The sequence below is a fragment of the Dermacentor albipictus genome, chromosome 1 (assembly GCF_038994185.2).
Source record: "Dermacentor albipictus isolate Rhodes 1998 colony chromosome 1, USDA_Dalb.pri_finalv2, whole genome shotgun sequence".
In the NCBI taxonomy this organism is placed as follows: Eukaryota; Metazoa; Arthropoda; class Arachnida; order Ixodida; family Ixodidae; genus Dermacentor; species Dermacentor albipictus.
This window is the reverse complement of record NC_091821.1, coordinates 254,157,970-254,181,262: the sequence shown is the minus strand read 5'-3', so window position 1 is coordinate 254,181,262 and position 23,293 is coordinate 254,157,970. Positions and strand designations below refer to the sequence as shown.

General features: G+C 44.7%; 1 protein-coding gene across 1 annotated transcript in view; it reads left to right on the top strand.

Annotated features, from left to right (window-relative positions):
- The window catches only part of Syx18 (syntaxin 18), a 31,293-nt gene extending 8,249 nt beyond the window's left edge, over nucleotides 1-23,044 (top strand). Inside the window, exons 5-10 of the mRNA XM_065431162.1 lie at nucleotides 8,013-8,079; nucleotides 9,407-9,590; nucleotides 13,836-13,894; nucleotides 13,958-14,027; nucleotides 22,750-22,830; nucleotides 22,898-23,044. Of these exons, the coding sequence (XP_065287234.1) occupies nucleotides 8,013-8,079; nucleotides 9,407-9,590; nucleotides 13,836-13,894; nucleotides 13,958-14,027; nucleotides 22,750-22,830; nucleotides 22,898-22,993 (557 nt within the window). The 3' untranslated portion in view covers nucleotides 22,994-23,044. The remainder of the gene's footprint in view (nucleotides 1-8,012; nucleotides 8,080-9,406; nucleotides 9,591-13,835; nucleotides 13,895-13,957; nucleotides 14,028-22,749; nucleotides 22,831-22,897) is intronic.
- Nucleotides 23,045-23,293: the final 249 nt, after the last annotated feature.

The window sequence follows — 23,293 nt, the reverse complement described above, 5'->3', positions numbered from 1 at the left end:
ATCTATACGGGGAAGCGGGTACACGTCTTTCTTTGTCACTTGATTTAGTTTTCGGTAGACCACGCCGAAACGCAAGCTGCCGTCTTTTTTCTTAACTAGAACTGCAGGAGATGCCCAGGGACTCATTGATGGTTGAATCACGTCGTCTTCCATCATTTTTGTCACTTGTTGTTGTATGGCTTCACGTTCTCTGGGAGCCACACGATAAGGATTTTGGTTAATTGGTCTTGCCGTATCCCGTGTAATTATCCGATGCTTCGTTAAAGGCGTCCGTCCGACGCTGCACGTTGACGCAAAGCAGTCATTGAACTTCAACAATAGCGTGAGAAGCTGCTCTCGTTCATGCTGCGGCAAAGCAGTGCTGACGTCAAGTGCAGAAGCTGGGTCTTGCTTAGGTGCTTCTTCGAGTAGCAAACAGCAGCCACGAACATCCGCAACACCATCAAAATAAGCCACAGCCGTGCCCTTTGGAAGGTACTGTCGCTTTGTGCTAAAATTGGTTAGTAACAAGTTAGTGCGCCCGTCGGTGACATTTACGATTCCTCGTGCGACCGAGAAACCGTGAGTAAGCAACAACGTGGTTATTTGGTCAGCAACTCCCTCGCAATGAAACGGTACGTCACATGCTATCGAAACAGGGGTACATGATCGAGGTGGGATGACGACGTCGTCTTCTGCTAGATGAAAGGAGTTGCGTTGCGGCGATAAGCAATGGTTTAAACCAGGGCTCTTATATAAGGGTCACCATGCGGTCCGAAATGTTAATTACGGAGCCATATTCTTTCAGGAAATCCATCCCAATAATCAAATCTTCACAGTACACAGGAAGAACGATGAAAGTGCCCACGAAAGAAGAATCCCGGATGCTAATTCTAGCAGTACATCTTCCAATAGGCATCAGTAATTGCCCGCCTGCCGTCCTTATGTGGGGTACCGTCCATGGTGTCTTTGCTTTCTTCAGGTGGAGGACGAGTTCCTGACTCATTATAGAGAAGTCGGCACCAGTGTCGACTAATGCTGTCACCGGCTGTCCATCCACCAAAACATCAATGTCGTCACTCACAATTTCTTCGGTGGCGGGGTTTATTGGCTTCACGTCGTTCTGCGGTGAGAGTGTCAGGGTGTGATGTTGTTAGGATCGTCACGTTGCAAAGCGTGTGACGCGAAGAAGATGGAGGAGACGGTGCATGATTAGCAAATACACGACAATTATATCAGACGGCACATAATCACGAAGAATACCTTCAACTAGACCCACGCATGTCAGGCTGTTCGTAAACAAGACAAATATAGTCTCACGAGGTTGCGGTTGAAGGCCGGAGTGTGGTGAGACGCTGCGTCCTTGCGGTGAAGCACTCGCTGGTATGATGAGGACCGGCGTGGTAGAGCAGACGCAGCAGCACGGGGCAGGAAAAGGTGGACGGCCCACAGCTCCGTAGAAGTGAACAGGCCACTCTGAAGTCTCGAGCAGGCCCCAGGCGCTCGTTCCGATGACGGACGCCCGGTCACCCGAACCACGCGCGTAGAAGCGGGTTCGAGGCTGCAGCAGGCCGTTCCGGGGTCTCGTGCGAGGCAACGACCTGAGGCGTTCCCAGTCCCGAAGACGGACGCCTGGTCAGGTGAACCTCGCCAGGAGATGTCGGTTCCGAAGGCCCGGTGGCCCTAGTCGCGCCGGCGTTCCAACGATCTCCGTTGCGCGAGCCCCTTCTCATGCGCTGCACGAGCCTCCCACGTCTTTCTTTTCCTCTTGTTGAGGCCGGCCGTAATGTCGTCTGCTCTTGCGCTTGGTACTTTGTGAATACTTCTTCACAATCACCCCCTACTTAAGAAAGTTCTTTCGTTCAAAGAACTTAAGGGTACTCGATAGCTGCTGGTCCACCGTAGCACACGCGCACCACAAGAGTATTACCACTGCACCACAGTTCCGAGCACCGCACACTCGGCACGTTTGAGTACAGATAACAAATACCACAGCACTACAGTGTCGAGCACCCCACATTCGGTATGTAAGAGTACACACAAAACTTACTACAACACTAGAGTTCCGAGCACCGCACACTCACCATGATGACAACATTAAGAAGTCACAACACCACGATATAAGGTGAAAACAAAAATCTACAAAACTAACATGCCAGCAAATGTTGCTCGATATTAAAGTTACACTAGTTTGAAGTGCATGCTTTTAGAACATCATGTTGAAAACCCCATGGGAGGGCGATGCCGATAGCTTCCCGTCGGCCGCCGATTCTTTCCCTTCAAACGGTAGGCATGATCATTTTCGGTGTCATCAGTCTGACAAGCAGCTGACGCTTTCGTTAATGGCGGTGATATAGGCGGTCGTTCCTCATACTTTTTCAGTAAATTTATGTGGAACAGTGTCGTCCTTGTCCCGAGGTCAATGACATAATCGACGTCATTTCTCCTCTCAAGTACAGTGAATGGCCCTTTCCACGTAAGAATCAATTTGTTGTTGTCCGAAGGCAGCAGTAGCAAAACCTTGTCTCCAACAGCTAAATGACGTGGTCTGGCCTTCCGGTCGTAGTGCTTCTTCTGTACAAGTTTTGCTTTTTGAAGCTCTTCCTTGGCCAAACGACATGTGTCTTCAAGACGCTTCCGTAGCTCAACTACATACCCGTATGAGGTTTTTGTGTCATCGTCAAGCTGATCACCTGTCCATAAGTCTTTCAATATAGCCATGGGCCCTCTGACATAACGGCCATACAACAGGTCAAAGGGTGCAAAACCCAGGCTTGACTGAGGGACTTCTCGATAAGCAAAAAGCAAGGGTGCCAGGTAACGGTCCCATTTTTTCGGGCTCTCTTGACACATTCGTCTTATCATTTGTTTAAGGGTGCCGTTGAACCTCTCCACAAGGCCATTTGCCATCGGATGATATGGAGTTGTGGGCAACTGCGTGAAAGAGAGAAGACGGCTTAGCTCCTTCATCAGGCGTGACGAGAATGATGTGCCTCTGTCACTGATTATCTCCTGTGGGACTCCCACACGAGAGAACATCTCTAGGAGTGCCTCAGCTATTTTTTCTGTTTCAATGCTAGGCAGTGCCACAGCGTCCGGATACCGCGTTGCCATATCGACCATTGTCAGAACGTACTTATTCCCTTTCTCTGACATGGGAGTTAATGGTCCCACAATGTCAATGGCAACTCTCTGAAACGGGGTATCAATGAGGGGAGTACTTCCCAATGGTACTCGACCTATTAGATGTTTAGGAAAAGTCCTCTGGCACGTATCGCACGATTTAACAAATCGCGTGATGTCTGATTGGAATCCAGGCCAGTAGAACTCTTCGCTCACATGGTCTGTGGTTCGCTTTATTCCTTGATGTCCGGCAAGGATCCCTTCGTGAGCCATTTTCATCACAAAATGACGAAGGCTTCTGGGCACGACAAGCTGTTCCATTTGTTTCTTTGACCGCAGTGTGTATTTTCGATAAAGAATTCCCTCCTTTACAAAGAATTGGACGTCGGCGAACCTCGTCCTAATTTCTTGGTCCACTACTTCAAAGCATTTACGTAGACTGCTGTCCTCCCTTTGCCTGCTTTTCAAGTCGATTGGGCTGATGTCTAGGGGGTTTATAGCTGGTACTCGTAACGAATGCGAACTTGATCTTGGCTGTCTGGTTGTCGCTGCAACTTCCGACTTGTCCCTGGCTTCTCTAGCAGCCGATGATAAAATGTCAGGGGAGATGGATTCATTGGTAGAACAGTTTCCACCTTCTGCTCTAAATGATTCATCTGCAGAGCTCGGTATATAAAGATGTCTTTTCCATCCATTGTCAGGATTGGAGGCGTTCCGTACACCTTTCACATTTCCCAGGACAATATCATATAAAGGGTTGTCCATGCATAAAACCCGAGTCTTGCCTGTGAAGAAAGGTGACGCGATTTCCACGGTTGCTTCAGGTAGCTTCAACGCTCTTCTGTCCAGAAGACAGACCGAGGAAATTTTTCCTGTCAGCTTACTGTCTGGTACGAGGGACCTTTTGACAATAATAGAGTCACATCCCGTATCTCGCAAGACAGTAGCGGGATGTCCTTCAAGCATACCTTCGGCAGTAGGCATAGACTTTTCACCTTGTTTACGCGTCTGCGTTCTCCCGCGTTCCAAACTTCCGGGAACTCGACGCAAGGTCTGTGTCTCTTCAGTTACTGCCTTGGACATGTCGACTTGTTGCATCGAGCACGAAGCCTTCTCAGTACTGTTGGATTTTTTGGGGCAGTCACCTGTCTTATGCCCAGTGCGGCGGCACTTTCCACAGAAAGATGTATTTGTATTTGGACCCTTCGTATTGGTCCAGCAATCAGCAGCTCTGTGACCGCGCTTACCACAAAGAAAGCAGCGTGGTCTTTCCTTCTCTTCTTGTCGCTCAGGAGTTCGAGCTTGACCTGGTGGCTTGCTAGGTTCTCTCTCGTTTTTACCTTTGCCAAGGTTGACTAATCCTTGCGCCTCCAGGTAGTGATCAGTAGCTTCCGCTAGCTTGTCAAGTCCCTGACAGTTCCTTTCTCTTAAAAAGACAGCCAGTTTCTCATGACAAGTCATCAGGAACTGTTCTGAGACAATCTTGTCCCGCAGAGCATCGTATGTCCGGTCTGTATTGGCCATTTCTTGCCAGTGGTCGAAGTATCCCAATAGGCGACCGGCAAACTGTCTACCAGTTTCGGAATCATCGGGTTTCGCTGACCGAAACTTCCTTCGGTAGCCTTCCTCCGTGAACCTGAAGCGTTGCAAAAGCGTCTGTTTTAGTGTCGCATAGTCCATGGCATGATCCGGTGCCATTCTGCCGACAACACTTAGAGCTACGCCTGTCAAACAGAGGCTCAGCGATAGGGCCCATTTGTCTTGTGGCCAGCCCTGGCTCGTTGCGACGCGCTCAAATCGTTGAATGTATGCATCCAACTCATCGCGTTCTTCGCTGAATGGTGGGATTAGCTTGTGCGGACTTTGGTAGCTCTCGGTAGCACCTGCGTGCACTCTCTCTGTAAGTTGCCCAGTACTCATGCTACCCGCTGTCGCGTCTAACTCCCTCAACTTTAGCTTGAGCTCGAGCACTTCTCTTTCAGCCTTTAATCTAGCTAGCGCTTCGGCATCAGCTTCTTTTGCTGCATTGCGTTCAGCCAGACGTGCTTCACGCGCTTCCCTTTCGCGTGCGCGCTCTTCGTCTACCCATTGTTTCAGTGCTGGGCCAGTCAACCCCAGTTCTTTTCCAATTGCCGTAAGCTTGTCTGTCTCCATCCTCACCCGTCAGACACGCATATGCAATGTGCTGCTCTTCTCGATAGCGTAAGAGCAGTCCTGTCGCGGACGCCAGATATGTGATGTTGTTAGGATCGTCACGTTGCAAAGCGTGTGACGCGAAGAAGATGGAGGAGACGGTGCATGATTAGCAAATACACGACAATTATATCAGACGGCACATAATCACGAAGAATACCTTCAACTAGACCCACGCATGTCAGGCTGTTCGTAAACAAGACAAATATAGTCTCACGAGGTTGCGGTTGAAGGCCGGAGTGTGGTGAGACGCTGCGTCCTTGCGGTGAAGCACTCGCTGGTATGATGAGGACCGGCGTGGTAGAGCAGACGCAGCAGCACGGGGCAGGAAAAGGTGGACGGCCCACAGCTCCGTAGAAGTGAACAGGCCACTCTGAAGTCTCGAGCAGGCCCCAGGCGCTCGTTCCGATGACGGACGCCCGGTCACCCGAACCACGCGCGTAGAAGCGGGTTCGAGGCTGCAGCAGGCCGTTCCGGGGTCTCGTGCGAGGCAACGACCTGAGGCGTTCCCAGTCCCGAAGACGGACGCCTGGTCAGGTGAACCTCGCCAGGAGATGTCGGTTCCGAAGGCCCGGTGGCCCTAGTCGCGCCGGCGTTCCAACGATCTCCGTTGCGCGAGCCCCTTCTCATGCGCTGCACGAGCCTCCCACGTCTTTCTTTTCCTCTTGTTGAGGCCGGCCGTAATGTCGTCTGCTCTTGCGCTTGGTACTTTGTGAATACTTCTTCACACAGGGGTTCTTTATTGTCTTGCGGTGGGCCTGCAACCTTACCCCCAGAGGTCGCCGCCTTCAGTTTCCCCGGCGTGGGCTGGGCGACCTTCGTCCTCAGAGGTCAGCAAAAGTACGTCCAGTAGGGGAAGGCATCTGACGTGGAGGTGTTGGAGAGCGCAACTGACGGCCGAAATCGGACTGCACATGCGGCACAGATTCGTCATTCAGGTGCACTATTGGAGGTCCCTGAAAAGCAGTTTCGTCGCAGCGTAGCATGGAGTCGTCATTTGCACGTTGACCATAGGACCACGGACGAAAAGGTCGAAATGATGTGTCACAATGCCAGCAATGACACGAAATGTGGCCGGCGCCTCCGCAGTGAAAACAGAATGGGCGCCTATCGACGGTGAGCCATACGCCGGTCCTCCGAAATTGCGGCCGTCCCGTAGCGTCGTTTTGCAGTGTTGACCAAGGCGTGGCGAACGAAGGCTGCTGGTGGGACTGCAGCGGCATAACGGGTGCGCACCTCGAAGCCTCCTCTTGCGGCGGCGACCAAGGAGCGACCGTGGGAGGCTGGTGGTATGGCGGTATCATTCTAACGGGTGGTGGACATCGGACAGCGGCTGCGTAGGTCATGGGACGCTAGTGATCTTGAAGATCAGCTGCCGATAACGCCTGCCTGATTTCGTCACGTACCACTCCGGCGATTGACGCTACGGGTCTATCCACTGTCGATGTCAGAATCTTTTGAACTTCTTCTCTGACGAGTTCTCTGATCAATTCCCGCAAGGGGTTCTGACTCTCGCCAGTCACGGCGGTGGCATTGATTGTGGTGCTGGTGGACAGTCGATTGTACTGTCTGCATCTCTGATGAAGGGCCCGCTCAATAGCTGTAGCCTCTTTGATAAAGTCAGCGACGGTGACTGGTGGATTTTGCGCAAGTCCCACGAACAACTGCTCTTTTACACCTCGTATGAGGTAGCGCAACTTCCTTTCTTCAGTCATGTTCGGGTCGGCTCTACGAAAGAGGCGGGCCATGTCCTCGGCGAACATTGTGACCGACTCTTTAGGTTGTTGTACCCTTAGCTCCATCATCTGCTTGGCACGGTCGCGTCGGTCGGCACTCGCAAAAGTATCCGTGATTTTCTGACGAAAGTCATTCCATGTCGTCAGGCTAGCTTCGCGGTTTTCATACCACATACGGCCACTGTCGTCAAGGGCGAAATAGACATGGGAGAGCTTTTGCTGCTCAGTCCCCTGATTAATCTGTGCAATGCGTTCATATTTGTCAAGCCAGTCTTCAGTGTCTTCGAAGACTGCTCCGCGATAGCGATCGAAAACCAGAGGATGCAGAACGGTTACTTGCTGGGGACTGGGAAACCGGCTGCTTTGGGGTGCTTGCGGTGGGCTGGTTTCAGCCATTGCGAGATGTGTGGAGCTCCTGGAGAGAGGTGGTTGAAGATGGGAGAACTCCGGGGCAAGGCCTAGCAGTCGATGACTAAAGCGATGCACGGGTGTCGTAACTGTTGATAACGCGTCCGGGCTAGAGGAACGACTCCCGGAAGAACACCCCAAGCATCAGGTGCGGCCAGTACCCAGCACCTCCACCAGTGTCGCAGTACAACGCGGACAGTAGACAGGGAGACGTTGAAGAACCGCAGGACAACTTGTTCAAATACACAACAGGCCAGAGACACGTCTTCTTCGTCCTCGCCGAATCCCACTGACCCACTAGATGAAGTCCGATAATGTGCCTATCTTCGTTGTCGTCTGCATAGAAGAATAGACATGTCAATATCTACAAATAATAGGAAGGTGGGAAATGAGGGGTCCATTATTGTTAGTTATAACCATAGGAAGTCAACAGAAAAGGAAGCCAAGGAAAGCATAGGGTAAATTATTTGTGTTTTTATTTGAAATGTAGAAATGATGTAGTAAAGGTAAACGAAAATGGATATCTTGCTGCCGGTGGGATACAGACATACAAGACTCTGCATATTTTTCCAGGTGCTTGTAAGCTGTATTCCGAACAAAAGGCCATTCGTGTCAAGCGAGCATATGACAGGCAGAAGTTGTAAGTTTGCTGCTATATATGTATTTTCCTATATATGTTTTGTTGTATTTCAACATTTGTGCAGGTTTCTAACTGCATTTGTGCTTGCAAGACAGAGATAATTTTTCTAACTTTGGCGCAGCCTGTCGGCCAACTTTTATCCACCCTTTCAGAGGCATAACGAAATGAACGAGTAATCACACTGCTCGTATATTGTGCCAAATGCTTAGTTTCAAGGAAGAATGTTCTTTCACACAATAACGCACTTATTCCTTTTTTACCAGTCTTACCATTATACATGTTTGTTATGTTCTTCAGTAGCTGCAGCTTCCTTGCCATGCCGCATTGTAAACACTGCCTCTAATGTGTGTCAAGCAATGCTAGCTGCTTAATTAACCAGGGGAGGTATTCTGTAAGAGTCCACCCAGTGGACATGTCCATTTCGTCTGGTGCTGAAGTTCTGATTGGCTGGGCTGGGCTGCGTGTCCGCAGCAACCAGGCACCACAGCCAATCAGCACTTCAGCAGCAGACGAAATGTACAAGTCCACTAGGTGGGCTCTTATAGAATACTTCCCCAGCACACAATAAGTTTGCGCTTAAGGAAATAGGCAGCACTTTGTCATACTTGCAGAGTGTATTGGTGCAAGCCTCAGTTTCAACGAAGAAAAACCTTCATGTATCTCTAGAAAGAATGATTGACTCAACTAATTATGAACATTTCTTTCACCTCCTCATTGTTGTTGCCAAATTGTCTATTGAAATCAGTCTTTCTAGTCTACTGCTATTTGTATTCTTCTATTCCCAGTTATGGGTCTTCCCACCATGCATTTAGGGTGCATATCTGCCAGAAAATTTGCGTTTTTTAATATTTTTGTTTGTGTTTTGTTTTCTTCTTTATTTTGCACATATACAGTATAAATTGTTCAAGATTAGGCACTCGCAGTAGTGTAATCTTATTGCTCCATGAAAATTGCAGTGCTTAAACTTTGTTAACTTTTGCTTAAGTTTTGCTGTAAGTGGTAATAATGGTACCTTGTTTGGCTACAATATCATTTTCGACATTAATTTGCAACTAGACCATCTATTCAGTGCCTTATTTTTATGGTTGTGTCTTTCAGTCTGACACAGCAAATATAAGATGAATTGGCATTCATGCTACCGTTGTGACCTTATTTTTGTGTTTAAGGGACAGACAAGTGATTTTTAGTGACCTTCTATTTTGTAGCAATGGAAAGCTTATATAATGTGTCTAGATCCCCAGCAGTTATAAGCTCTAGTAGAACAACTATCTGAGGAAGCAGGTCTGAAGAGGAAAGCTGGAACACTCAAATGAAAGGTCTTTTTTAGGTGTAGACTGGAGCCTGAAGTGAAGAAAAAAACACCTCATGAAATAGAGGGGACTGGTGAAGAGCCACATCAGGTGCCAGCTGAAGCACAACCTGCGGCTGTGGCTTATGGAGATGTTCCGGATCTTTTCTCATTTGATGGTTGGGATGAGAATGTGGTGATCTCTTATGAAGAGTTTCAAATGGTGAGGTCACTAGTGCACAGGAAGAGGTGTTCATTCATCAATTTCTTCCTGTTTCACTAGCCTGGAAACCGAAAAGATTGCTATTATGAATTTTTTCTACCTTGTGAGCCATATATGCAATAAATCGCTTGCTGTTCTTGTTGTTGGACACAGTGTCCCTGTAGTGGGGTTTATAATGCTTCCTGTGTAACACTGAAGCTTAACATCTGAACTATTACAAGTTATTCTGCAAATGTTGTGATTGGAAAGGCTCGCACAGACCCTGAGCCGCCCTGGTGTCCAATTCTACTAATTTCTAAATTTGCCACCGTGTACTAATGGCAGCATAGTAAACAAAGGGGCACACTTTTGGCAGTGATTCAGGCACACTAGCATCAGCAAAGGTAACTTTTCTTGTAGGCTGGTGCATTCTGCATTAGCAGGGAAAAAAAAAAAGGAAACATGTGGAGTGACCTTCAGGATAGCCCATGCAACGAAACACATGGGAGGAATACCATATATTGCACTGCCGTGCTTCGTGGCCTTTTAGGTTTGGTGTTTTGTCAAGTAAACGAAGAGCACTCTCAAGTTTGGTGCAAAGAATAAATATTTGCTACCATTGCTTGCGCCAAATAAATATAATCAAATCTCCATTATACAATCATTGTTGATTTGAATATTCAGGTCATAGGAATTTTGAAAAAACCTGACCAAAATGCATTAAGAACAATGCATTCTGTTTCAGGATGACTCAAATGGGTTCTCATGCCATAGTGAATGATGTGAATTTCTGAGCCATCGCGAGTTTTCTCACAGTTAGGAGTGTATGACTGTGACAAAGTGGTTGTGAAGTTGGCGTACATCTTTTTATACCACGATACATGTGGAGACCTGCACACTCAAAAAGCACTCACTGCAGCATGCATTAAATGCTGACAGCATAGGTAAAAAAAAAAGTGTGAAATTTTACTAATTTCAGAGTGTGTCATTGACAACACCTAAATTAGAATGAGCCCGGAAAGCTGTCAACAACTTGTTCGACTAAAAGTGGTCATAATAAATAAAGGAAAGTACCTCGCATTGCTTACATTCACTTTGGCACTGTGATTATGGTTTCTTATGGATTCTATGAGTTTTAGATGATATGAATGTTTTAATAAGTCTTGAGAAATTCCATAACCATTTCATTAAAGGGACACTAAATGCAAATATTAAGTCAAGCTGAAGTGATAGATTAAGGTTCGAGAATCTCTAAGGCATCAATGTTATCGCGAACAGAGCCTTAATAATCGACAAATTGAGGTAAATGCAGGACATGATTAGAGACTCCTCCGGGACATTCAAGTAGTTGCCCGATGACGAAAGTACTCCTCAGTTAAATTCTGCTGCTAGTACTCAACCACTCGTTGCAAAAAAAACATTCTTATATTGTATTATAAGACGAAATAAAATGCTGCTTGTTGAGTTCTATTTCCTTTGCGAAAAAGCTCGTTGAAATTACACTTGACAACCACGCGGGCAACCAAAAGGTTTCGTTTTCGCTCGACTCCACGCCACCTATGCTTTCGCGTTTCAGTGGTTTATTTAGCGTATATTGTGCTGGTTTTGCTGGCACGCGAAATTCGCACAAACTCCAAGTAGCAGAGAATTCAACTTCCATGTGATGTCGCGGGATGCCCGAACGGTCTACGCCACTTGACCAAAAAGCAGTTGCAGCGGTAAATCCACCGCTCTGTCTTGGCTTGGTACCGCCATCTGTTGGGCACTGTTTTACTCTTCGACGGCAGCAAGGGGTGGTGATGGCATCTGCAATGTCACCAACCACTTCCCCGGTATGTTGGCTGAAGGTTTGAATTGCTGTAAAGGTATTCAGACCCTTCAGATACAGTTTTCTCTTAAACTAAGTCTTTTCTTGGCACGAAACTAGTGTTGCGAGGATTCTGGATTACTATTTAAGCAGTCAATGTCAACTTAGCATCAGCCTTTAGTGTCCCTTTAAGCTTCTACTGTATTAGTTTGATGCCTAAACTGCTTCGTGTAAACAATGACTAAGGCAGTAGGTGCTTTATTTACATACGCATAGGAATGTGTTGTACACATTGCCCAGCACACATCACACACTAGTATGCTTGTGACAAGTCAAGTTTATTGCAACAGTCATGTTCCTGTTACATGGTAATATTATTACGGCAGGAGGTCCCAGAGTCTTGAAATTAACTGCCAGGGGGACCTCCTAGAATTACACAAATAGGGTTATTATACAAAAACAGCAAAGAAGTATGGTCATGTGAACAATAAGAATAATTAGGATAGTTGATTATCTATAACAGGAAAGTGGTACATAAGTTAATGGTAATGTTAATTATTAAAAAAAACATGAAAAATAATGAAAGCATGTGAAGAAGCAGAATAACAACGAATATTCACAAGAATAATCAACCCAACATGAGAGACCTAGCTCATTCCATTATCAATAATATTAATTACTTATACAAAAACAAGGTATACAGCAAAATGACATACATATTGATAGTTATGAAATTAAGATGAGTCGGTTAATTCCTGAATGAAATATTTCTTGGTGTATGCGGAGAATGTATGAATGTTGTGTGATGATTTTATTTTGAAAGGTAATGAATTCCATATTGCTATGCCAGAGAAGAGGGCTGTGAACTTTTCATAATTCATCCTTACGACAGGTAAAAGAAGATTATTGCGCAGGCAAAACCGGGTACTGTTGTTAGTAATGTGTTCAGAATCAATACATTCAATGAAGATGTCATGTGTGATGAGGCTATATGCAATTATGGATAATTTCTAATGGGGATAATTCTTGTAACAGGAGAATGTTAAGTTGAGGAAACAGTGACCTGCAGGTTAAATCAAATGGGCTGAAAGTCATTAGTCTCATAGCTTGGTTCTGAAGTTGCTGCAGACGTTCAATATGCGTAGAATACGTATTGGCCCATGACGATACACAATACGAAAGATAGCTATGAATATAAGCAAAATGCAAAGATCGTGCGATGTGAGGTAGAAAATAAGTTCTTGTCTTGATGATAATGTGGATGCCAAAAGCATTCTTTTTCACAAGTGATTGGGTGTGTCCATGAAAGTTTAGTTCAGTATCTAAGATGACGCTGAGGAACCGCGCTTCGTTCGAAACCTGTCTGACATAATCACCAATATGAACAGAAGGTGGAGCATCGATTGAATTTCGCTGGGAATGGAACACCATAAATGTAGTTTTAGTGGGATTAATTTGCATATTATTACTTTGGTGCTATAAAGTAGGTAATATTTTTTAAGTCAGTGTTAAGGTTAGGCTGGAGTGTGGCAATTGATTTACTGGATGTGAAGATGGTTGTGTCATCAGCCTAAAATATGCACTTGGTCTTAGCAAGAATAGTGGGTTGGTCATTCATAAACACCAAAATAAAAGTGGGCCTAAAATTGATCCCTGTGGGACTCCTATGTTAATTAGCTTGGATGATGAGAGATGGCCATTAACCTGTGCCATTTGAGACATGTTACTCAAGTAGTCTCTGATAAAGTTTAGTGAAGGACCAGACATACCAAATGATTTGAGTTTAAAAGTAGTACGCGATGGTTTATCGTGTTGAATGCCTTCGTCAGACCGATGAATACAGAACCCACAACTTGACCTCTGTAAATAGCTTGCCCGATTTTTTTTCTGTTAAAGTAATAAGTGTCAGTTCAGTTCAATATCCTTGGCAAAATTTGAATTGCTGAGGAGACAAAAGGTTAAATTTCTTTAAGTAGCGCATTAATCAAGTGTGGAGTAGCTTTTAAATCACTTTACCAAGAAAAGGAAGGATACAAATCGGCACAAGAGACATTATGTGAAACCCAGTATCATTATGACTTGTTGCATTTTCAGCAATATTTTTTTATGATTAGAAAGGCCTTAAGCTTTTGTCGTCGTGGTGCTGCTTCGATTCTCTAGCTTGCATTCAAGTGCATCCCCAGATTCATAGATTGAGCCTGAACATTTCATTTCCCAATTATTGTCTCAGTTTTAGTGAAATGTTGTTTATGGATGTTCATTCACGTTACAGATAATGCGACTTATGGGATTGCATGAAATTATTAACACTGCCAAAATGTGAAAAATAGAGGGACCGAAATATTTAATGACATTTTCAGCTGCAGATAGGACTTTTTCGAGTTGAAGGTCGACTGTAAGAAATTTTCAATTTTTAGTTTTTATACGAGTAATTAACCCATTCATCACTTTTGTTTCAGTTTGAACAAGAGAACAAGAAGCTCTATGAAGAATTGAATGCACTCTCAGATGAAGTGAAGTAAGCATACAACTGAGTGGTCGTGAACCATTTGTCTCATGTCCTTTCCTCTTTTACTTTTAGGAGCATCGAGGGCAGAGTTATTGAGATTTCGCAGCTTCAAAAGGTGTTCACTGAAAAAGTGTTGGAACAGGTGAGCCATTCTTGAATGACTCTTCTGTGTCTGCTTGAGAATGCACTAGAAGCTGTGTTTTCATGTACAATTAAGCTCTAATTCTCAATGCTTAGATGTAGTCTCTTATGTCTTGCATCATTTCTGAGACACAGAAGGAATGCATTTTTTTTTCTTTTTTGTAACATGAAGGAAGCATTTTAAATGGTATAGGTAATTTTATTGAGTAAATATTTAAGGTTATATTAAACAAAAACAGCATGTCAATCAAATTAAAATTGTTTAAAAGCTGGTTTAGCTCTCATACCTGAGATGTATTTTCAAACTTTGAGCATGTTACTGTTTTCCCTTGATATTTGCTCAGTTTCTTCCTCAGTTCTGCACGGTTCCAGGAGCACATTTTCCACAGCTATGCAACTCTGTAAAATAATATGTGATTTTAATGCAGCCATTAATACCAATTGTACCCTAAAAGGTACATTTGTTTTAGACTTTTGTAAAGGCTATCAATAAAATTTCTAATTCTAAGCTAACATTCAGTTTGTACAATGCATTAAAAAAACCCAACTTTGTAACTGTATTGAAATTTACTTTAGTTGACAACAGCAGTGTGTTGTCATAAATGAAACTTTGTTGGGTGGGTAGCCAGTGGTCTCAGCTGTCCTTCTCGGAGATCAATGCTAGGGTTTCTTAATTTCTTCCCTTATAGTAAGATAAGGCTACATGCTGATGATTTTATAGTGTGTGCTGAGATACATTAATTTAATTACCAAATTAGGCTGATGGGTAGGCAGATGTCTGTAATATATAAGAAATGTACTATGTGAGCAAGACGAGCAGGAGCACGCAAACGTTTGGCAAATAGCCTTGAAACCAAGTTAGAGTCACACACAGATGGCACTTTTGAAAACTGAGAGGAAAGGGGGACGCTCTTCCGCTCACTGTTGGCACTCCCAGCGCACCTGCATTTGTCGAAAACGGCAGCTTACGGCATTTCACTTGCCACCAATAGCGGATAAGATGGTTACGTGCACAGTAACTTACAGTGACTCATTTCTTTTTTGTCATGTTTTTTTTTTTTTTAAGAGTGCAGCTCTAAGGCACATTTAGCGTAAGGTATTTTCAGATACTCCCATAGGACCTGATGTATATATTATGGAGCGCATCGTGTGACGTGTTCCAGACAGATGGACAGATGAGAGATACTTCCTCAGGAAGTAGCTATCGAACATTTACTCTTCAAAACAATGCTGCTATTGGCCACGCTTCGGTGCACAAAGTTATCAGTAACTGCAATATCAAACAGCTTTATCAGTGTGCACTGGCGATGTGAAGTTCCACACTTTGTATAAGGAGACACATGGTGAGAGTGCCAACAGTTATTAGAACAGCGCCCTCCTTTCCATTTTGTTTCCCACGACGGCTGCTACGTATTGTCCATAGCAGGGTATGAGGCTGTCCGACACCCTCCCGTGTTCCTGCTCACATTGCCCATGATAGTACTAGTGTGACAGTTACTAACATAAAAAAAATCCACTTTTTGATGAAGCTTGTGGAAATGTAACATCATGTTTAGTGAGCATAACTACTTTGGCCTACTTATTTGTGATAACTTGAACTGGTATGAACATGTAGGCAATGTACAAAGGAGCTATGTCTGCACTGCATTATTTCTCTGTAATGTGTCCAGCCAGCTTGTATATTATAAACCTCTTGCTCTGTTGTCCAATTCTCAAGTATGCCACTGTTATTTTGGACCCATTTACTGCTGTCAATCTTAAACGATTGCTGAAAAAAAAGGCTATGAAAATTATTTTCAATATTTTAATAGTTATGGTCAGTCATCTGTTTCTCTGTTGTCCAAGGCGGTTTAGAAACAATTCTTGGAAGAATAATGTTGTTCTTTAATTTAAAGGCAGTGAATAAACTTTTGATATTAGTATGTTCAGTTTTGAACTTGTTGCACTGCCGGATGCCATAACCCTTTAAAGGGACACTAAAGGTTAATATTAAGTCAACGTGGACTGTTGAAATACCATCCCAGAAACCTCGAAACGCTTGTTTCATGCGAAGAAGAGACTTGTTTTAAGAGAAAATGCGTTCTGAAGCATCCGCGTACCTCTAGCGCAGTTCAAATCGCCCGCCCTCCGATCGAGGAGTGGTGACGTCATGGTCTCATAGTGACATTGCGCCGTCGGTGAGTAAAACGGCGCCCGTAGACGGCGCTACTATAGTACCTAGAATATACTGGCTAGCGTGCCGTCCGCGGCCTTCCGGGTGGTGCCGGATGCAATGAAGGCCGGCGGCTGCCGCTAGGCGCGCTGCAGTGCAGGTGGATGCCGCGGCACCATCCGGTCTTTGTAACCCGCCTTGTTTCCACTGCATCGGCAAGCGGGCTGCTGCGCCTTTTGTTTTTATTAAGCCATAGCAGCAGCACAGTTCAAGTGTGGGCAGCTAATTAATGGTTAGGGTTTGTTTTGATTACAACAGGCTTCTTTAGCGCTTGTCGCTTGCGTGAACAGCTTGTGCTAGCTCAGCTCGGCTTCGAGCGGGGAACCCCATGTGTTTCTATGCTGGCGAAGAGAAGACGTAATTTTTAAGGCAGAAGCCTTAGATCTCCGTGTTTCAAGGTCGTGTTATGAGGTACAGAACATATCACACGATCCAAGGAAGGCCAGAAGTGAACCAAAGCATGTCCAGCCGTGTATAAGAGATGATTAATGATTAGCAAATTTAATTATTGGTTAATGATTGGAATAAGGTGAATTAGGGGGATTAAGGTGGATTAGAGCGGATGAAGGAGGATTAGGGTGGATTACAGTAGGCTTTACAAGGCATTCGCCTTCGTGTCTCTTAGGTGATAGGTAAGGACACTTGTTTTTTTATTCTAGCGATGATGGCAGCGTAATTTTTTTAAGGGTAAGCTTTAGATTGCATTTGTTATTCTAATAAAGTAAAAGAATTTTAAGGTTATGTTACTGTTCTATTAATGTTATATTAATGCATAACCATTCAAGGCCGCTGTAACCAATCATCTTTTGAAATGACTCGAATTTCGCTGTTCTTTCTTTTTATTTTATTTGCTGCTGTTTCTGCCTATTTATCTTACTGTTGTCCTCATAGGTGATCATAGGATATGGACCTCGAGGGTATGCTAAGTGAATAACTTAGCCCGTAAAATGAACTGTGGTGTTCTGTGTACTATACATTTTTTATACTGGACACTGGCCTTTCCACGACTAGGGTGCCCAGAGAGCCCAGAGCATGAAAAACCAGCTTTGACAGCAGTTGTGAAGTTCTATGATTTCTTGAGGTTTTGTTTTTGTGAAAGGCATCAACAAAAAGAGGGAAGCGCAAAAAACAACGGCAGAAGCTCCTTAAACTGTTTTTGATTCTTTGTAAACCATGTACCCATCCCCTCATAATGCCCATTGGGCCCCAAGGGTATGCTAAGTAAATAAATTAGCCTGTAAAATGAACTGTGGTGCTCTGTGTACTATACATATCTTATACTAGGTAAATACATGCAGATTTCTTTTTATTTCTGATATATGTGAACAAAAATAATGAACATCTCTTTTATTTGAGCGTAACAAAGATATTGTTTAAGCGTATCAACAGTCAAATGCAGGCACAAAACAGCACTAGATATGAGATAATGTGCACATACATGAAGATAGATAGATCTAGTGGCAGTGACGCAGTTTAAGGAGCTTCTGCCGTTGCCTTTGCGCTTCCCTCTCTTTGTTAATGCCTTTTACAAAAACGAAACCTCAAGAAAACATAGAACTTCACAACTGCTGTCAAAGCTGGTTTTTCATGCTCTGGGCCCTCTGGGTACCCTAGTCGTGGAAAGGCCAGTGTCTGGAGCTGACCTGAAAAATCAGCTAGACTCGCTACATGTAACTTGTTTTTGCTAAAGAACACAGTAGAAGCATCTTCCATGGCTTTCACAGCAGTTGACAAGGTCTAAGATAGACAAGGCCTCCATTGTCAAAATGGGTAGTGCAATATGAAGCAGCGTCGGCACTAGCTTCAGCTTTACTTACGCAGAGGAATTAAGCCTGCACACTGTCGTCAAGAATTTTTGGCAGTGATCTTTCGTGCAACATAGCCTGCAGTATAGTACTACTGCTCCTTCTTTCTTGTTTTTCTTTTTCCTGGCACTCACAAGGTGCATGCTTAGGATACTCAGGAAATATTGTTGGTATGGCGTAGGATTTCAGGCGTGTTTTATCGCGGGGAATCTCATGGACAACGCCGTTCACGGTGATAGAGAACGCACGCTGGACTAAACTCTTTTCTAAATATTTTTCACAGACCACAGCAGTTGGTGCCAGCCTTCTGTCTGTTCTCCTGGCCATTCTTGCCCATTCTGCTACCGCTTCGTATCAGATGGTGAAGTGAACAAGGATACACGCCCTTTGTTCAAGCAGTAACCGCTTCTACACAACGGCACAAAGCAGGTCCTCTCCTTGCACTCTAGCTTCGGCATTTTTTCACCTCTGCCGCATAGTTCTCGTAATGACAAGCACAAGAACACAGCAGCGACGCACTTACTCTTTGACAACACCAAGAACAAACACGCAACGCTCTAATGAGACAGAAAACGCAAACATAGAAACCGACGCAACCGCTGCGAAACTGATGTGCGAAGCAGACGACACGCGCAGTCTGCACCCACCCATATGGCACCGACCTGTGCCGGCCACCGTGGGCATTCATTGCAGGCGGCGCCACGCTCCTCCATTAAAAAGAGCGGGTGCACGGTACACTAGCCAGTATATTCTAGGCACTATAGCGCTACGGCTTTTCTGCGTAAAACGCAAACGCGCGGCCAGAAACAGAGCCGACAGCAGCGCGAAAGCGGAACTATGGTGGCTAGCAGAAGGGAAAGCACGTGATGATAAGCTGGTTCTTTATTTTATGACACCAACTTTGACGCTCGTTGCAATGGACGACCCTGACAACGACACATTGGCTTGCGATGCTGGGCTCGACTTCAGCGATTTAATCACTGATGAACGTGACGTGCTGCTGAGGGCTCGCGCTGCCGGCGTCATTGCGTACTACTACGATGGCAACTATATGTAATTGCTGTATATATTCGCACATTTGTAGCTTTTCCTTCGTGAAAGCCAAATGCCACCCCCACTGCCTCGTCTTTGACCTGCAGTTGTTCTTGCGCTTCGGAGAATGCAGGCAAAACCGACGGAACAGCACTACAGGAAAGCATTGCTTTGAAAGGCACTCCACACGACTTGAGTTTGTTGGCGTTGAACTCGTAATCCTCTGGACGAAAGTGCAGCGAGCAGCACACTATACGATTTTTGGCTCTTTGCCAACGCGCTGTGGCAGAGGTACAGCACTTAAACACTTCGAACAGAGAGGTTCACTCATTGGCACACAGTGATAAGTAACGTTGGATGCGCTGCTGCAACTGCCCTTGGCCAAGTTCCGCGGACCACTCACGCATCCCACGACATCACATGGACGTGGCATTCTCGCTGCTTGTTCCAAATGCAAGTTTCACGAGCTAACAGAACCAGCGCAGCACGACGCGATAACGAAACGACTGAAACTCCAAAACACGCGCGGCACAGAGTCGAGCGAAAACGAAACCTTTCGGCCACTCGTACTACTGAAGGGTAACGTCAAAATGTTACGTTTTCTTAGAATCGAACAGAAGTAGACAAGTACCATTTTCTTCCATCTTATAACCTAATCAAATTATCTTTTTAATATGAGTAGTTGAGTACTAGTGACAAATTATGATGAGGAGTGCGTTCGTCATCGGGCTAGTACCGAAATGTCGCTGGGGGGTCTCAAATTGTGTCATGCATTTACCTCAATTTCTCGGTTACTAAACCTCTGTTCGTGATTATATTGACGCCTTAGACGTTCTAGAGCATCGCTTTATCACTTTAACTTGACTTCATAGTAACCTTTAGTGTCCCTTTAACATTAAATACTGTTAATGTTGGACACAGGAACAATGTCATTCAGTATTCATTCTTTCCCTATAAATTCACATACTAGAGTGATCTGGTAATGACTTGGTAATGGAGGATAACATTGGAGGGTTGTTAGCAGTGTAAAATTTCGAGGTAAGCATTCTTTTTTTTTTTTATAGTTCCTGTGTTGAGCATCGGTGTCAGTGTACCTCGGAGGCGTCATCGTAACCGAGTGAACGAGCAGAGCAAAGGATCAAAGAGCAAATGCGGAGCACAGCGGGGGATGAAAAGGAGACCTCTCGCGAGAGTGAAGAGTCTGTGAGGAGGAAAGTGGAGGAGGAGGCTACAGTAAAAGCATGAAGCAGAAATTGAAGGAGGAGTGGAGGGGAGATGGCTTGTGCATGCACTAGCTAAGTTGCAGGCGGCCACGGCATCCGCAGCTGCCTGGGATCTCGTGTGCTTTCGAGGTGGGGTTAGGGTGGCGTAAGGCGGGGAGGGCTGTGCTCGTCAGCCTGCAGTACCAGCGTGTGTGGCAACGATCACTGCTCCTGCAAGGGGTGATGGCAGGCGGCTACTGATAAGGCTCGATATAACGCTCTTTTCAGTCTTGTCGCCGCTGACTTGGTGGCACGAATTCTCCGCAACAAAGGGCCGCTCTCATCGTCGGTCGAACGAAAGCGTGTGAAGAAAAGTGTAGTGTCACTCAAGACAGGCTGTGCAGTGATGATGGCTACGATATGGTGCCAGAGTGGCGCGCGTCGTTTGTTTGGAAACGCATCATCTGCGGCGGCTGCTATTAATCGTGCCCACGTGTCGCCCATGCGCTGCCTCTCGCGATCAACGAGGCAGTCGTGCCACACTTTGCTTCATTTGCAATGTGCTGCACGAGACAGATTGTCCACGTCAGCTACGCTACTCACAGCATTCTCTTCGTAATATAAATTGTGCACCTGTGTGATCATAATACAAAATATTGACACGCAAAATGAGAACACGTATAGAGCTGCGCTCAAATTTCTCGTTAGGGAGTATCATAATCATTGGTGCATTTTTTCTTTTTATTTCCACATGTACGTGCAGTCGACCGATTCTTTAACAGAACCTTGCGAGCATTGACTAGCCGGCTGGTCATCACCTTCTAACGGCGCGAGGTGATGAGATCAGCAAAGACTGGTTGATCTCTTGCTGACCTATCTTGCTCTTGCTTATCTCGTCACTTCGGACTGTTAGAAGGCATTCATCAGCTGGCCAGTTAACACTTGTGCAATATTGTTAACGAATCCGTTGATTGTACCTAAATACCTACCTGCTGGGGAGCTGAAACATCTATTTTGTGCTTTTGATGCTTAGATCTTCATTTAATTATTTTGCTTAGAAGTTTCCCGAGACATTATAGGTTTCTCCTCTGCAGTCACTTAATTGTTCTGCATGAGTGGATGTTCAAAAATATGTTCTATTGCCACTTTAACATTTCTCAAGGCAATTATTGAGTGCTCCCATTATGTTTTGCTATTGCATTGTGCCTCGCATTCCTTTCATAAGCGTCGTTGCCTACTAACATTGTGAGGCAGGTACATGCCTGCACAGGTTGAGATTTCCTCAGGTTGAGATTTCCTTGTAAGCATGACTGAATGAGGACGTAGAAAGGAACAGACACACAGAGACAGTGCTACTTTTAAATGTAGGTTTTATTTTCACACGCATTGATAAATATACATATACCAAACAAGTGGAAACAAACAATACAAAAAAGAACATTTACTGGGGCTTTTCAGTGAACCGTACATGTGTCTAAGGCTTGATCAAAACATTCACTGCAATCGTTAGTGATAAACCGAGGAATTGTATCTCTCTTTCAGATAGCGACACTGGTGGCTTGCTCACGTACCTTCCTTCTAATTTTTTACTTTCATAGGCCTCCACAATCTCACTTAAAGAAGTAGTTACAAAATGGAGGCAAGTTTACGTTTTTGAATGCCCCTGCTTATGTGAAATGCCTCACTTAAATTTGTCAAGAGCACTCGTACCTTTGTCCAGTGCGCCATGAAATTGTAATCACTGTGCACACGAACATGTTGAAAGCTCTGAAGCATATAGGAAACTGAAGTCTGACGATCCTTTTAATGATGACAGGGAGGAGGCGGCTTGGTCCCATACACTCAGCTTGAGCAAGCTTAAATAAAAATGTAATGCTCCTTATGGAGAAGGAGGAAAAACAAGAAAAAAGCTTTGTTCAGCAGGCTGCTGTAGCCACAGAGAGCTTTATTGGGACTTGTTGCTAGTTGTCATTTTCTGCTCCTAGCAATAATGGATTTTGCCCTCGTTGGCTTCATCATGCACATGCTGAGTGAGAAAAGCACGGCCTTCATGTCATTTCTAGGCAGCCTCGCTTTTCCATTAACTTTCGTTATACCAGCCAGCCAGGAGGACAATACTGGTGCTAGATGGGGTAAACAAGTTTGAAGGAAGTGCTCGTACTAATACAGGTTTGGGTTTGCATAGTGCATCACAATGCTCATGTTACTAGTGACCATATTGCAGATATCTATGAAAGTGAAAAAGTGAACTCTATGTGAAACAGGTTGACACTGGGACATATATGTTCCACTTTTTCTCTTTTTTAAGGCTTTCTCTTGTGAAAAATATAGCTTCAAGGACACGCTGGTAACAATGCCAAAACAATGCAATTTGCTGTCATCTTGTGTTCAACAGAGTGTTGTAATATAGCAGTAGTGCTAGTGAAGTTACTTTGCATTGCAATTTAGATTTCTTTCTTATTTTGCTTTCAGGATCAAGAAATGGAGCGCATTGCTTATACGCTAGGGGGTGCTACTGAAAATGTGAAAGATGGCAATGAGCAACTTCGTCAGGTATGACTTGCAGACTTTGCACTCATTTATGATGCAAACTGACATTGTTTAATGTGTTCCTTTTCAGGCAATGAAGAATAATGCTGGCTTTAGGATATCAATTTTGTTTTTCCTCCTGGTGATGTCATTTTCACTTCTTTTTCTTGACTGGTACAATCCATAGTGTTATTTTCAGTCAATTTGGTGTGAGAATAAATTGGTATTTGATATATTAGGAGAGTTTCATTGGCTGTTTTGCATTTCTGAGTTTCTTGAAGTAGTACGCATCGGTGCAATGTATATAAAAAAAAAAGTCAGGAAAGTTTTTATTCTGGTGCACCTCAATTTTTGCTGGTGCATTGAGGTCATAATAAAAGGTCCATTCGATTTGCCTGCACTTCGGAAACTAGTTCAGGCAGTGCTGCACTTCACTGTTCGTTTTAGTAGTGTAAGCGTGGCACCCTTTGCACGGTGCTGTTTGTTT